We start from the raw sequence: 16294 nt of genomic DNA, 5'->3' as shown, positions 1-16294 counted from the left end.
GTGTCACACGTTGTGTGCCACACGTAATTGAATATAAGAAGACCAAAGAAAAAGAGTCTATTTCCCCTGAAAGGGATGAATGACGTGGTGAAATCCCGTGGAGGCTGTGCTGTTGTTTTGCACAGACTTCCGGGAAGATGGTCTGCAGACCTGCCGACGAGGAGTGCCTCACCTCAGTCTCCTCTTCTAGCAGGCGAGTTGCCTCCTCGCGCTCCAAGCGCATACGCTCCTTCACCAAGAAAGGAAGGGGAGGAAGAGAGTAGAGGAGGGAGGAGACCCAACCACGCACAGTCACACGGTGATGCGGTGAAATGAGAAGATGGAGGATTTACAGAGGAGGAACGCAGTGATGCAGGGAGTGAAGAGGAGAAACAACAGTGGAGAAGTGGTATGGAGATGGAATGATTGGAGGATTTTTTTTTTCATCAGGCCAAACACACCAAAAGCAAAAGGACAGATGAGAGAGAGAAAAACAGAAGAGAAAGAAAGGATAGAATCCGCACACATTAAAAAGTACTCTATTCATTAGCTATGGGAGCAGAAAAAAAGCATGCAAGGTGGGACATTGCAGGAATAGTTCTGTCAAACACAATACACACACAGGGCGCAGAGGAGCAGCTTCATTCACCCGACAGACAAACCTGAGCTTCTGCCTCCTATAGCTCCACCCTACAGTACTGTGCAGTTCTGCATAAACGTCGCTGTTTTGCCGTCTATCTGCTGATCTGATTTTACCTCCAGCCCTCCCAAAGCAGTCTTAGATTTTCACTTTCACGTACCACTTTCTCCATCTCTTCTCGCTCCCACTGCGACGTCTCTCTCACCATCTCAGACTCCTGGAAAAAAAGCGACATTTTATATCTTCACAATCCCAATTAATAGTGATTTAAAACAATGCACTTTCCGTGTTAATTATTTTCTGACTGTGTGCGCTCTGGATTCTCTGGACTGATCAAAGTGTGCAGAGGAACGAACAACAAGCCCCCACATTCCTTTAGTACGGGCAGTCTCCCAAAAGCTCATCTGGACAAAATAAACTACTGTGTTGGCGATTCCTGGGTGCTGTGGTAAAAAGATGGGCATGTCTATGGTCGTTAAAAACTTCCCCTGCAAACTGTACTGGAGGCAGAGAGTCAGTGTGACAGAATTGCTAAAACAAACAGCTGATTCACGTGTTGACGTGACCGCTGTCGTCACAAAACTGACAAACTGATTCCCGGTATATGGATGAGTGTTTCCTGGAGTCACATCCCTTTACTCAGTGCTTTTGGGCTTTGTCTGGGCTGAAGAGTGCTTAATGCACAGAGAATGCAACAACCCGACCTTTAAGCTAGGGTGGGTAATGTAATTTAGAAACTCTACAAAAGCCATATTCATTGTTCACTTTCATAATGACAATTATGAGGGAGTGGCTTTGGAGGGAGGTCTGACTGGACGGGTTGTCAGTGTTGCTGACTTGGCAACTTTCTGGGCTAGTGCTGCTAGCTACTTTCATCTAAAAAGATTTGGCAACACCGGGTTGGATTCTTTTCAGTTGGACACATTCAAAATCTAGTTTACTCTCGCTGTTTTATCCAATGCTACTCTAGCTTTAACTGCTTTACATGTTTACCGTGGTAATTACGATATACATCAGTGAAGATACATGATGAGTGTAAAAACAGTGCATAATCTACTTTAATAAAATAGTTTTGTACCTTCTGCATGATTTCCATCTCCTCTGGGCTCAGGTCTCTGTCTATAGAAGAGATGCTTTCCATACTGTTCTTACGGACGATGCTGGAAGCGAATGGGTTGGCAATGATGCCGGGAGACGCCTGGAAATGCACCCAAAAAGACTGTTGTTTAAGAATTACTTTCTAAAACAGAGTGAAACATCATCAACACTGCTGGTAATGTTGTCCAAATGAACCTGTTCCTGGTGTCTCACCTCCACGGCAGCCACCTTTTGTGGGTCGAAGCCGTCACACATCAGCATGACCAGAGAGTCTCCCACAGCTCGAAGCACTCGCACCGCCTCTGTGTGCGTCATCCCCAGCAGGCTGTGGTTGTTCACCTCCAGGATGCGCATGCCGACCTGCAGTCGGCTGTCTCTCGCTGCTGCACCGCTCGAACTCACCTGTTTAAATATCAACCAAAGTATGAGTACGTTGATGGCGAATACAGCCTGTGATAACCTACACATATCATTGTAATTCAGGCACATATATCACAATATCCTCTTAAAACGTTTTCTTTAAATTTGTCAAACTTAATACCACTTTTTGCTAAGTAGCAATTTGCATTGTTTTGTTGTTCTGCAGAGACTGTTTGTATCCAACCAGCATCTAAAGCTAAAGGGAACACACCATTTGCTTCAAAAGTGGTGAAAAAGCCTTAAGAAATGTTGAACTGCAACGCATTACCTACATACATGCACACATTGGATATAATTTCAGAACCTTGGAGATGAAGATGCCCTCATCTGTGGCGTCAAAGGGGTTTCCTGCATGACCCTTGGCTCCTCCACGAATACTGATGCCAAGCTTCTCCCCCGGCTGCTTCTGGATCACAATTTCCTGCAATGAGGTACACACAGCTCATCAGCGTTTGCCTCCGTGACGCTCACGTTAGTTTATGCATCTTCTTTTGAGTTGATGGGCTCACCTGCATCCCAGGCGGTGAAGGGTCCCTCCGCACCAGCATACGGATCTCCTGCTTGTTGGCCAGCAGCGATCGCACCGCCTCCTGGTGCGTAGCGTGACGCAGGTCGATGGCGTTCACTTCTAAAATCCGGTCCCCGACACGCAGTCCACTTTCACATGCCAGCCCGTGAGGAATCACCTGATGATGACACGGGTGGGAAGTTAAACACAACACATATTTTAGGACACAAAAAAAAAAACCGCAAAATTTGAAAAGTGCTACCTTTGAGATAAACACTCCTGGTTCATTGATGCCGAACGGGTGACTGGCGTGATCACTGCCTCCCACGATGCTCAGGCCTAGAGGACCACCTGACTTCAGCAGGGTTACTTCCTGTTAGGGTTAGAGGTGGAACATGTGCTGTAGCAAGAGATTTTGAAAAAGTTTCAAGCTTAAATCTAACAAAAGTGGAAACCTCAGGTTACAGTCATGTCTACATCTATACGTCTAATAAACACAAACCAACCTACTGTATGCAGGTACAGTATCCCTACAGGCATACGCCTCTATTAGGTAAACAGCTATATCTTTGCATTATTAAAAATTGGAAATGCTACACACTAAAGTACACCATTATGTAAATTGGACCAAGCCTTCATACCATGAACCATCTTCTCTGGAACTGGACAGCATTAAGAATAAGGCAGGGGCCAAATCAACAAACATTAAGGCTGGATGCCTCGTGAGGCTTCTACAGCATGGCCTAATATGATTAAAAGCGATCGAACACATTTAAGTACTAAAGTGGTGCCGCGGAGCTCTCACCTCGATGGGATACTCGTCCTCCATCCGGCTCAGGTTGTTCCCTTGCAGGTTGAGGCCGTCCTCCTCCTGGTCTGGTGAATCTGAGGGCTCTGGTGGTGGAGGGGAGTGGGCTCGTGCCCGGGATTGACCCGGCGAGCCCCCTGGCACATTGGGGTCTCGCTCCACCAGGAGGGAGATGGTGGGGGAGGTGCCGGTAAGGAGCGCTACTGCCTGGTCATGCCTGGCCTCTGTCATGTCTACACCATTGATCTGGATCGGCAGTAATACCAACCACGGACGGCGTCAGCCCAACGAGACGCTCGCGACAACAACGGTGTGCCATCAACATGATGAACATTTATATTTAAAAAAATAAATAATAATTAAAAAAAAGCATCCCACCATCATGTCTCCTTACACCAGATTCTACACCGGATTACTCAAAATGATCTATTCAACATCTAACACCCTAAATCAATGAACATTTGTGAGTGCACTAAAGTGAGTACTGTTATGTGAAGAAGAAGCCAACACCAGTACAGAGCAACAGGAGCAGGCAGAGAGAAGAGGGAGCGGGGGGGGACGACTTCCCTGAGGAAGAAAAGCTAATATCAAGCTACGCTATTGTTTCCCCAAAAGGTTTCCTGAAGTCAGCTTATGCTGCTCTCGTTTATTTTAAGACGCACTGATTGCAATGTCCTTCTGATTCCCATTTCTTTAAAGTCTGATGTGACGATTTTAACCATAATTGGCAGAAGAGCCGCTTACTGCGTTAGCATGCATGGGAATAACTTACAACCAAATATAACACTGATCGGTTGGTCACCAGTCATGGCGGATCAGCTTCGATTTGTGGCCGATCAATCGGTGCATCTCTACTTTTAATGTAATCAGTTAAACACTTCCCACTCCCCCTTGCCTTTGTCTACTTAAAACACAAGTGGAAGTGTGTAGTTTCAAGTCAAAAAAGGCAAGCAGACATCTTTGTCAAAGAATTATTGAATCGTTAGTTCTGCTAACCTTGGTTTTTAGATTAAGGGGGAGCTTTCAGGTATTGCATAGTCTTTAACGGTACTCTGGTCAAAAGTGACAAGCATAGGTCAGCGCTGACCCGACAGTACCCGCTCTTACCATCGGCTGATATGCTGCCACATACAGGCTCAGCCCACTCCACCCCAACACCACCAAGCAGGCAAGGAGACGCACTTAATACATTAGTGAGCATGCAGATGGAGAGAGAGTGATTAAGAGAGACACAGAGGCAACCTACAAATCCACAAAAGAAGAAAGAGGTGAAAAACTGCCAGAGGGGACAAGGAGAGAGACCCCGAAAGAAAGCAAAGAGGATCATTCAAGAAGCTTCTCTGGGACTCACAGCGAGGAGGACGTCGATACAGAAACAGATTAGGAGAACTTTCACATTTGGCACATTAGTGGAGGAACCTCAGGACGAATCAAAATCAATTATCGGTTTACATTAAAACTGTGTGTGTGCATGATGAAAAACATGCAACTCAAGATGAACTGATATGCTGACAGAAAAAAATAAAGAAAGCCAAGCTCGGAGTGTGATCAGCACAGACAACTAAAGAGCATGGAGAGGTCATGCAACACATGTAGCGCTTTAGAGTTAGTATGCGGACTGTATTAGTATTCTGAGGAGTTAATGTTCCACTCCTCGTAATCAAGGCTAAAGGAGGAAAATGGTTCCCATTGCAACATGGATGTAAACACAGTAAAGGAAGCCTCGTTGCTGTGAGGAGTCGTACTCACAGAGATCACCCTGTCGCCTACATGCAGCGTGCCTTCTCCGTGCGCTGCTCCTCCTACTGCAATCCGAGAGATGTAGATTCCCTAAAAAACAAAACAAGAAACATTGTCAACTCTTTTGTACATTTGTGGATGAATTACTCACAGTTACTGTGCACTTTCTGTTTGTTAAGTACTACATATAAAAGACACGTTGCTATTGTTCTGTATCTGTAATTATTCCACACACCTCTCTGGTCTGTGTGTCATATTAGACAGGGTCGGTTTTAAAAGGGTCTGGTGCAACAGGCTGCAATGTCTACACGCTGAGTTCCTCCGTCACTGTGTCATATGTCACAGTGTGGATCTGAGCTACAAACACAACTACACTATATAAAGTGTGCCAGAGGTAATGAGTGAAGGGATTCTGAGATATTAGCAGCCACATAAAGAAAGCCACACACACATTACAGCATCGTCTTTCATTAGGGCTCTACAGCACAAATCATGACCCCTGAGACATACACTTCTACACAATTTGTTTAACTAATGACAACTCTTTTTCTGCACTTAACAAAATGTGCAAACACATGCAGGAGCTACTGCACCAGATCAAGCGAGTCACTGCATCCACTTTCATAAGCCTTACAGTCAGAGTCGCCTAAATCATACGTTTACGAGTCCTTTCCTCTTTGTGGGCTTGTTGAGCTGCATGAGTTCCAACGCGCAGTTGCACTTCGCCCAAATATACACCTCGGCCCGTCCAGTTGGAGCGGACCTATCAGGTGTCAGGGCTGGCTATTCATATCTCCGTCTCCCTGGAGATGATGTAAACGCTGCGGCTAGAATAGACGATGTTAAAAGACAGATCTCGGTGACTGAGACGTTACTGCGCTACAGTGACCTCACTTCCCAACTTTAAACCTATTATTAGTGACTGCATGGTAGATTCCATCTTTAGATCATCCCTCACGATCATCTAACTGAAACCTATGATCTCAATCGACTCAGATGCAGTTGTCAGATTTGAGAAGAAGACGTAAACTATAGTGACTGATGGTGAACTTTCTACTCATGACTCGGATTTATCAACACATGTAGACGAGAAGACGTTCTTCATCGTCCTTACAAAACCTTTGTCTGTGTTCGGTGGGGGCGGAGTCTCACCGTGTCTGCTGTGCGGAAGGCCGTGGAGCCTTTGCCCCCGGCGATGCTGAATCCCAGCCCCTTGTCGTTTCGGATCAGGCAGGTGGAGAACCGCTGGAGAGGCCCGCTGGGAGCCGGCTCCACGTTGAAGGCGATGCCGCTGCTCCGTCTCTCCCGCGGGAAGTAGTCGTCCTCCGGCCTCAGCGGCGTGGTCGTGATGGCGTTCTCTGGCTCCACCATTCGCTCCCGCAGCACCGACATGGAGACCGTGGCACCGGAGCTACGAAGAGCTTCGACCGCCGTGTGGTGTTCTGCTTCGTGGAGGTCCACTCCATTCACCTGAGACAAACGGACAGAGAGAGTGACTGACTTGTAATCTCTTACAATAAAACAGAGGAAGATGATGCTCAAGTTAAGAGAATGCTTTACCTCTAGGAGTTTGTCTCCCACTTTAACACCTGCTCTGGCTGCAGGACCCTCTTCAGATACTCTGGAGATGAAGATTCCCTGAACACACAAACAAAAATAAATGAGTATAATCTGTGCCTTCTGATTTTTTACAACGTATCAAGATTCAAAATACACATCTTACCTCATCATCCCCCTTGTACGGTGTGGATCCTTTCCCTCCAGCAATGCTGATTCCCAGGCCGCCCGTTTGTCTCACGATGGTCAGGTTGTGCTGCAAGTTGAGGAGGGCGGAGTCAGCACAACTACTAGTGAAACGCTCCAGCCACCACTCAGCTCCGGACAGATTCAGGGAGGCGAGCCCACAATGGTGCTACTTTTATGAATAATTTAAGGTTATAAACGTAGATTTTCACATCTTAAGCATTATGATAAATAAGTTGTGGGTGACCTCCCTCCTTCTGCCAGAAGGTGGTGTCAATCTTATCACATCCTGTCAACATGCCAACGTGATGCATGGAGAGAAACTTTGACATGTCCGGAGCCTAATGTCAGTTTTAAGTGGAAGTTGGATGATTTGTGCCTTGAATTTAGCTTTAAAAGACATTTGAAGTTGGTAGGTTTTGTTGGTAGGTTTTTATTGCAACATATTGTTAATCTACCAGTAACCACTTAACTGACAGTTGACTTCAGACATAAAGTGAACAAACACACCTTCTAAAGCCCTCTTCAGTTGCACTCAAGGAGCTAGGCCCTTACTGAAAACATACAATGTGTCTTGTGTACGTACGGGATGAGGGGCTTTAAAAAATGTGAGGTAAACACTAAGTAAGGCGTAACAGACTGCGTCTATTCTGCGTACTTGCAAGCCATGCAAAAAGGGGGAGGAAGGCAGACAAATGAGGGAGAGGTGGAAGGAAACAGGGAGATGTCAAGAGTGCCGGCTGAAGAGAGTGTGCTGTGTCCTGGATGTGTTGATACCCCAGCATTTGTTGTAATGAGACGACATTATTCACTTCTTAAGCAAACAAATCAGACATGAATACAAATATCTTTCAGTTCACAAATACTTAACCGGCAGATTCAATGTTCATGCTACTAAATGACTTTCAATGTTTCAGTACAGATTTTCTTCACCCAGACTAAACAACATAAGAGAGTATTCACATACAACATTATAAACAAAAGCATGCAAAAATAATTATCGTTTGCACAGGACTTCATTTTTGCATTGCTAATCTGTTAGTTAATTTTTCCTTTGTTTACAGTATGAAAATTAGACTACAAGGAGGTAAACTCCCATCCGTCTTCATCAGCCTGGAGCTCGTCCTCCGGGTGGCAGTGGAGTTACCGGCTGTGTACCAAACAAAAGCACCTGGAGGAAGCTGGTGAAGCGGCCCATTCATTCCGGGGCGACACGGCGTGGACAGGGGAGGAAAAGGAGCGAAGCAGCAGAAGCAGAGGAAAGGTAGAGAGGCAGAGACGCGGTGTGGCAGAACCTGATGCTGGACGGGGATTCATACCGTCAACGTTTGAGCTGTCTGGAGGTACTGCCACTGTGTGCATCCAGGGGACTAATAATCACTTGGGAACGTCAGGGTTTCCGACAAATTACTAATATTTCGGCCAATATTTCGGGGGTTTTGATCCGGGCCAGGACTTCCTCTTTCGTTGGTTGGTCATCATTTAAAATTTGATTAGCAACGTGAGACGCAAGAATGGAGTTTGAGTTGAGAGACGACTTCTACGACCGGAATATTTTACAACACAAAAAGCCAATTTAAACTCAGGTGACGGTTTATTTATTAACCAATAAAAAAGAACCCGTCAGACGACTCTTTCGCTCTCCACACGGACTGTTAACTGCAGCCATGGCCCGCTCAATCGTGATTGGTTCTGTACGTGATATTTACTCGGCTCTGTTTATTCAGCGGATGGCCAAACAAAACTCAAAGATGAAATAATTCTGTGTAACTAACAGGCTTTCCTGGAGGAAGAGAATCAACATGCAGGGTTTTTAAGCTTAACCCTTTCCTGCGTCAACAAATGAGAAATGGAGTTACCTCTCACGGTAGCGTTAACGAACTAAATAAGTAGGCGAGGTCGCATTCATTTCATAACTTTTAGTCTTCAAAACGTGAGGGAGCTGCATGTTGTACAACTGTCACATAATGATTCTTTATTCGCAAAGAATCAGCGTGTGTGCAGCAGATAGTTAGCTAATGCTAACCTCACTGGCTTGGAGCTAAAAAGAGGACAAAGTGCATTATCGAATAGTATTGAATGGGTCAGGGACTCTAAAGAAAGATTGTTGATATTTGAACTCAACACCTGAACAAATACCGCCTCCACATGTACCGTCCCACTCACTCCCACTCTGTTTGTCTTTAAGCATCCGTTACTCCCACAATGTGTGAAGAAATCAATAAATGTAATAAATCGTGGCTACTTCATTCCTGCCTTCAGGTTCTGCCACACTGGCGGTCTCAGAGATGAGTTGTGGTTAGGGGGTCCCTAGTGATTGGCTTGGATTAACCATGGATTTCTGTGGGAACGTCCTCCCCCTCTGAATACAGGCGAATGAGTGGGTGAGTCAGGGACACAGAGAGACAGACTGGACGGGAAAGAGTATGTACAGACCTCTTCCTCCTCAATTCGAGCAGGTTCAATCAGCAGATTATTGACTTGATCAAATGACACCCCCTGTTAGGACAGGAACCAGCGAGAGGCATGCGGATTAGTCAGGCCAAAATAAAAATATGCTCACACACACACACACACACACACTCCTTTCTCACACTTTCCATTGACTCCACCAAACACCCAACACTCAACTGTCTGCTTGCAGGTTGTGGAGACTTCCAGGTCCACCTTGAAGCAGAAGTAATTGCACACTCACTCCCCAGCCACCAGAAGCAAATACAGGCAGAGATGGAAAGACAAGAACCAAGGAGCCGAGCTACGGTGCAAAGCACAGAGTGTAGAGAGAGCGGACAAGAGAAGGCAAAAGCTCCCGAACAACAGTAAGCCCAGCCTCCGCACCACAGAAAGCAGATTCCTCCAGGAGCAAAGCTGCAAGCTGTTACACTTTCAGCCACAAAAATATCTACAAGATTTTAGAAAATCAGCTCAATCATAAACGAGATTTCGATTTTGAAGGACACTGAAGAATCTTACTCTCTACGATAATTTAAACATCCTTTAAAAAAAAAGAGACTATTACCATGATATGACACAAACGAGGATCGTTGGACTTCACATTCCAGCTCTGCCCATAAATGTTCTGGTTGGTCTGAGGTCAGCCACACAATCAGACCCACATTCACAAACGCACACAAAACAAGATTCGGTGAGATGATGATGTTTGATCACAGTGTTTTAAATCAGCATGATAAATCTAAATAAATACTTCATTAACGTCTCCTTAAGATTAATTTTCATAAGCGGCACCGGAGCAGACTTCACTCATCACCCGTTCATACGTACGAGCACACTGTTACTAGAAGACAGTGTGAGAATGTCAATACTCAATGAACACCAGGAGACGGCTGATAATATGGTGAGAGGTTTAGTGCTGAACTGGGGCCGGTGGTGTGCAAGAAAAGCCTGCAGCTGCTTGTGTGGAAGTAACATTATCATTTGAAGTCACAGAATTCATATCTGGTATGTTAGTTGTGCATAAATAAAAGACCAAGAAACTCGGTTTAGAGTGACTCTCACCAATTTGTCTCCAAGTATCAGTCAATGTTTGTGCACTTTTATCATTTATATGACGTGAGGTATTGGAAAGTATTATCAGCAAAGTTCTGAGACTGTTTTCCACTCCTGAGAAGAACACTGCCCTTGATTTACAAGGCCAAGGGTAGATGTCTTCGTTTCCATAATGACCCAGCATGCAATGCCACATCCTTAATATATGCTGGCAGCCCACTCCAAACTGAATGCATCTTGCAAGCTGGTAAGAGCACTCTATGCATACAGTAGTAAGTGTCTGCATAGATGCAATGAGCAAGCAAAAAAAAAAATTAAATTTAAATATATTCTTACAACATGAACGGAAAGATTAAGCTTAAAATAAGTTCATTAACTGATTTGGTGTGTGACTTTCCTGCATAGTGCACGTCCTGTACCACTGGATGTGTTTAAATGTAGGTGGGGGAATTAATGTTTCTCTACTTATTATATGAAACAGTTACTCAGCTTCCCTCTACATTCCTTAGCGGCATCCTTCCCGCGGTGGGATCTCTCCTTTACCTTTACTTGACTGGAGTTGACATGGAGCCGGCTGTCTTCGAGCTCCTCCATCCTGAGATGGTGTTGAGGGGTGCATAAACTTTGCTCTTCCTCTTCCTCGTCCTGCTTGTCCTCGGGAGCCTGTGTCGGAGAGTTCAGGCCGCCGGGGCTGAAGCCCTGCAGCAGTGCCGCCACCGCCTCGGGTTTGGGCAGCTTGTTGATCTTGAAGTGCTTCTTGTAGTGCGGCGTGTCCTTTCTGATGAGCCGCTGCTTCTCGTAGGGAATAACCGGCCTCTCTTCCTCGTCACTCCTCTCACCGTCCTCATCGTCGTCCTCATCCAAACCACGGATGATGGGCTCCTCTGCAAAGTGCACAGACGGCTGCAGAAAAGAGGGGTTTGAGATTGAGAATCTTTTTTTTTTCGGTTAGAAGGATCAATTGGGGAAATAACGTACAACATAACAGTGTTATGGACAAGATGTTTTAAACATTCACCTCAATGTATTCCACCTCCATCTCATCCAGCTCCATCTCATCCTGAGGGCAGTGGCCGTCGACGAGGTCCTCCCTCTGCGAGGCCGCCGTCACATTTTGCCGGCCCTCATGCGAAGTGGCCGACAGCGTGCTATTGGACACCTGGGAGTCATGGCTCTGATTGGACAGGTCACTGAGCCGCTTCTCCTAAAACCAAAAGCATCACGTTGACTACTTCACAATCAAGTGCACCAGTGAAAAACTGCCTTTTGTCTACTTCCTACAATAACCGGTGATCTATAACATAAATACATCTCTAAACGTTAACTGGCTGGTAAACATTATACAGAATGGTGGATGTACCTGTTGATCGGGGGACTCTTCTTCTCCATCAGGTCTGGATGTGTATGCTTCATTCCTCCTCTCCTCAATCACCTTCTTCATCACTTTCAGCTCACTAGGGTGTGGTGTGGCTCTGCGCTGAAGGCCCTAAAAAACAGATTAAAAGCATGAATTAGACAACAAATGTGCATTAGTATAGCGCTGTCACAAATACGTTTACGCTCAACGTAGGAGGGCAAAGCTAAAAATGATTTGAGCAGAAGGACCCGGAGAGGACAGGAAGTGCCGCTGTATTGTCGTGTTCCTCACTCTGCGCTCCGCAGCAGCCTCATCGTCGTCCTCCTCGGCCTTGGTCTCTTCCTGGAACTGAATGACCGACACTCGGTTCAGGTTGCTGTCCGTCCAACTGTCATCCACACTGTTCTGCAGCAAGTTCTCTGTGGGTCATGAAGGAAGAGGACAGAAAGATGAGAAACTGAGGTGATGTTCTTGAAGCTGTCCATTTAACAGTAAAGTCTCACAATCATTCTATGTTGACGTTAGATTTAAATGTCTTACACATTGGAATGACCGACCAAGACTCATCCTTTACATGTCTAATGAAAAACAATATCAATCCAAGTAAAACCTCCCTTTGCATCAACTAGCTGCTACTCACCGAGGCTTGGAGAAGGCTGCTGGGGCAGTAAATAGCAGGTCAGCACCTTCTCTCCTGTCTGCTCGTCATCCTCCGTCTGGAACTTGAGCATTGGCTGGGACTGGTTCTCTGCGAGCCACATGGCCTTCAGGTTGAGGTTTGTCAGGGCAAAAGGCAGGTTTTGTAATCTGGACAAAAGAAGCGATGAGGGATGAGCCACAACCTTTACCACTTCAGCGAGTAAAACAAAATAGCATCCAGCTGATACGTCTAGGATCTTAAATAGTTGAATTGGCGATCACAAAACTCTCTGAAAGTTAAGAGTTCAAGTGCATTCATAGGGACATTGGTGCTGTTAAAGAAAATCGAAGGAGCAATCTCTCTGCAGGATGCTGGTAATGCTAAAAGCATTCTCATTAAATCTTTGACCTCAGCACCGAAGGCCTCTGTGATGTATTTACAGCTCGAGGTGTCCAGTGAGGGTTTACCTGTTTCCGGCCACATCTAGCACATGCAGCTCGGTGGCATCTGCGAGCTCAGCGGGCAGTTTTTCCAGCTGGTTGTCTCTCAGCGAGAGGACGTTGAGGCTGGCACAGCCGCCCAGCTCTTTGGGCACGCCGCCCAATTGGTTGCGGTCTACATTCAGGTTGGTCAGCTTCTTCAGCTTGCCCAGCGAGCGAGGAAGTGACTTTGAGGGAGTGAGACAGAAGTCATTAATATTCGGGGGGGGGGGGGGGGGGGGGAATTATAATGCAGCTTAATGGCTGTTGATCGGACTTAAAAGGTATTGAAAGGGCATACATGAATCCCAAGTGGGTCAGTGTGAGGCTTTTGTAAGTGGTTTAAAGCTGCCTACCTGTAAAAGATTCTCTGTCAAGACGAGTTCTGTGAGGTTTTCACACTCGCCTATTGAATCAGTCAGGTCGGTCAGTCTGTTCTGGTCCACCTTCAGGATGGACAGCTGTTTCAGACAGCCTGGACGACAAACACAACGCTGCTTTACAAAGTGTTGCACTAAGACACCACTAGATGTGACATGTTGTGATCTCTATCAGCTCTGGAATACATTTCGTTGAAAACAGATAAACAGAGCTGTTGTTATTGCCTGCGTCTTTCTTCACTGGCTCTATTTCTCCAGTAGAGGGCAGTGCTGTATGTATGTATCTATATGTATATGTATATGTATATGTATATATATATACATATATATGTATATATACATACATACATATATATATATATAAATAAGAGTACAGTCTGCGGTGGGCCTGCTGCAGGGTTTACTTCATCTAGCGCCTTCTTATTAGATGGCAAACTTTCCCAAATCGTTGAGGTTCTTTCACATCAACTAATGTTGGCCTTATTCTGTCTCGCAGTTTGAGAAACAGCAGACTCTATTGTACAACAGCACATGCCCAAATGACATGTTGGTGGGGTTAAGAACTGTCAGCATGGTCCCAACAGAGATGAACCTCAACGCAAGACAACATCTAGAACGGTGTTGGCAAATTAAGTGTACATGTAAGCGTACATTTCTGGAGGATTACTTTGTAATGTGAACACCGTATTTCTTCTGTTTATCTCTCAACCATTGGGACAAAAGACAAAATAGCTTCTGCCGTGATAACTTTCCAAATTCTGCCTGTGGGATTTACAAACCATTGTGCATTGTTTTGCCATCTGATAAGGCCTAAGATGCAGTAATCTGTTCCTCAAACTGGACTTCCTGGATCATGCTTCATGTCAAACTGGTACCTTAAACAGCATGCCCCCCCCCCCCCATCAACACTATCTTCGGTCTGAAACTCTCTTTCCCCCTCGTGGTATTTCACCTATGCTGTCCGGGACGACCTCCAGCAGGTTCTGTGTGAGCAGCAGGTCGGTGAGAGCCAGGAGGCCGTTAAGTTCTGAGGGAAGCTCCTCCAGACGATTCTCAGACACATCCAGACACACCAGTCTCCGGAGGTTCCCCAGCTCCTGCAAACACACGATAAATACCACTTGCAGTGAGTCACGGAGGCCCAATACAACCATTACCTTCACAGCACAAACAAGGAGGAGAAATGTGCTCGTGGGAGTTAATTCTGCATATGTGTAATGTAAGTTTCATACAGAAATAAGTGCAGAGTTCTTGCAAAAGGTCAGCTTTGAAAAAAACATTTGTAGTTAACTGTACTTACTGGTGGTAATGAGGACAACTGGTTGCGGTCCAGCCATAGCTCCCTCAGGTTGGGGAGAGCACCGAGGGTGTCCGGCTGAGAGATGGGACGAAGCAGAGAGGAGAGGAGGGAGAACATCGGCACAGTTGGTTATTTTTGTTAATGTTTCAAGGGTCAAGTCATGAACTGCATGTTCTAATCAACACGTGCAACAGCGAGTGAATCGGATCCATTTGAAAACACTTTTCATCTAAATTTATCTGATTTTCTATCTTCAGTAACGTCAAGAAAATTGATCTATAAATGCAGTAATTCTCTTTGGGATCTTATATCAATTGAAGCTCCAAAATCATTTCAGTGAAGCATTCAGTATTTGCTAGCAATCCTGGGCTCGTTGAGCTTAATTCTCACAAAATTGCATCTATTTGAAGTCCAATTGATAAATTGAATTACCGGTAAGCAAAAAAAAAAAGTCAGTGAAGCAGTAGCTTATGTTTGCTGAGCCTCCGCCCTTGTCAGGTCATGAGGAATTGTTTACCGTCCTATGACACATGGTGGGCGTTGCCAGGCTGCCAGGCCTGAAGCAGCGCTCACTGTGAGGTACAGTGCATGCAGGGCCTCGGGTCTGACAGACCGGCTCTGCTGCGTTTGGTGGAGTAAACATGTGGTTTGGATCATAATTACTGTGAGGAGCAGATTTGTGAAACTGTGTGTGTGTGTGTGTGTGTGTGTGTTGCCCTGGCAGTTCAAACGTAGATTATCCTAAAGGCACAACTGACAGTTTTTGAGTACTGAACAGCAGAATTAATTATCTTCTGCATACCATATCATATGGTTCAAAGGGGATGAGTTGTTGAATTACCAAAACTTCCAGTTCATTGCTGCCCAGGTCCAGCTGCTCCAGTTTGACCAGGAAAGAGAGCGACCTGAATACGAACAGAAAATAGCACACGCAGTAAGTCACACATTACGTGCCCTGAAAGAACAAAGAGCATAGCAGACTATCACAACACTCCATTCATTCGCATGTACCGACATATGCTAAGAATATTTTTAAACGTAACTCGCTGCAGGTGACTTTCTGTCGTGTTCTTACACACTACAATAAATCTTTCTTATGTGTAGGTGTGAAAGGCTCTCACTAAAAAGTGAGCACAAATCGTCATGCATTGTGAGCTCATTGCACGTATTGTGCTTGATGGAGATGGTGGGGAACTAGAGAAGAGGCCGAGGCCCGCACATGTACGCCGGAGGGAGATGACACTTACGTCGGCAGAGACTTCAGCAGGTTCTCCCTGAGCTCCAACGTCACCAGGTTGGCCAGGCTGTAAAAAGGAAGAGCGGCGGCGAAAAAGGAGGCAAGTGAAAGAGAAAGAGGGGCAAGAGTTGGCAAGAGAAGGGTGGGGGAGTAAGAGAGTGGGGAGAGGAGAGGCAGGTTGGTTAGTCAGATGGCAGGTCTGTTGGACCGGGCTGCCTGGCATGGAGAGGGGCTCCTCCATCTGTCGGAGCACAGCAGTGGCCAAGAGCCCAGACGGCGGCTGCCTCACAGCCCACTGGGCAACAGAATTACACTCCTTGAGAAACTACTCAGACCCTAATGTATCGAGGGTCTGACTGAGAAGAGGGCCTTAAGATCTTTTTTAAAAGCTCAGGACCATTATTAAAATCGTTACATTTTTTATCCTATGAAATGAACCACTACGTGCACATGTACAT

General features: G+C 45.7%; 1 protein-coding gene across 21 annotated transcripts in view; it reads right to left on the bottom strand.

Annotated features, from left to right (window-relative positions):
* scrib (scribble planar cell polarity protein) overlaps nt 1-16294 on the bottom strand; it is a 50312-nt gene that overhangs the window by 14968 nt on the left and 19050 nt on the right. For 12 of the 21 annotated variants that reach the window (XM_079292223.1, XM_079292243.1, XM_079292227.1 and 9 more), the window contains exons 5-28: nt 15847-15903; nt 15441-15504; nt 14600-14674; nt 14252-14396; nt 13276-13394; nt 12908-13107; nt 12441-12607; nt 12092-12219; nt 11804-11929; nt 11462-11647; nt 10987-11346; nt 9956-10024; nt 6917-7006; nt 6754-6831; nt 6346-6663; nt 5203-5283; nt 3451-3699; nt 2908-3018; nt 2647-2823; nt 2442-2558; nt 1931-2119; nt 1698-1817; nt 780-836; nt 173-229 (exon numbers count right to left, since the gene is read on the bottom strand). In XM_079292223.1, the coding sequence (XP_079148349.1) occupies nt 173-229; nt 780-836; nt 1698-1817; nt 1931-2119; nt 2442-2558; nt 2647-2823; nt 2908-3018; nt 3451-3699; nt 5203-5283; nt 6346-6663; nt 6754-6831; nt 6917-7006; nt 9956-10024; nt 10987-11346; nt 11462-11647; nt 11804-11929; nt 12092-12219; nt 12441-12607; nt 12908-13107; nt 13276-13394; nt 14252-14396; nt 14600-14674; nt 15441-15504; nt 15847-15903 (3340 nt within the window). Of the gene's footprint in view, nt 1-172; nt 230-779; nt 837-1697; nt 1818-1930; nt 2120-2441; nt 2559-2646; nt 2824-2907; nt 3019-3450; nt 3700-5202; nt 5284-6345; nt 6664-6753; nt 6832-6916; nt 7007-9372; nt 9436-9955; nt 10025-10986; nt 11347-11461; nt 11648-11803; nt 11930-12091; nt 12220-12440; nt 12608-12907; nt 13108-13275; nt 13395-14251; nt 14397-14599; nt 14675-15440; nt 15505-15846; nt 15904-16294 lie in introns of all 21 variants that reach the window. The other 9 variants (XM_079292234.1, XM_079292240.1, XM_079292230.1 and 6 more) reach the window with 4 other exon arrangements.

The sequence above is a fragment of the Melanostigma gelatinosum genome (assembly GCF_949748355.1).
Source record: "Melanostigma gelatinosum genome assembly, chromosome: 20".
NCBI lineage: Eukaryota > Metazoa > Chordata > Actinopteri > Perciformes > Zoarcidae > Melanostigma > Melanostigma gelatinosum.
This window is presented reverse-complemented; position numbering and strand designations above follow the sequence as displayed.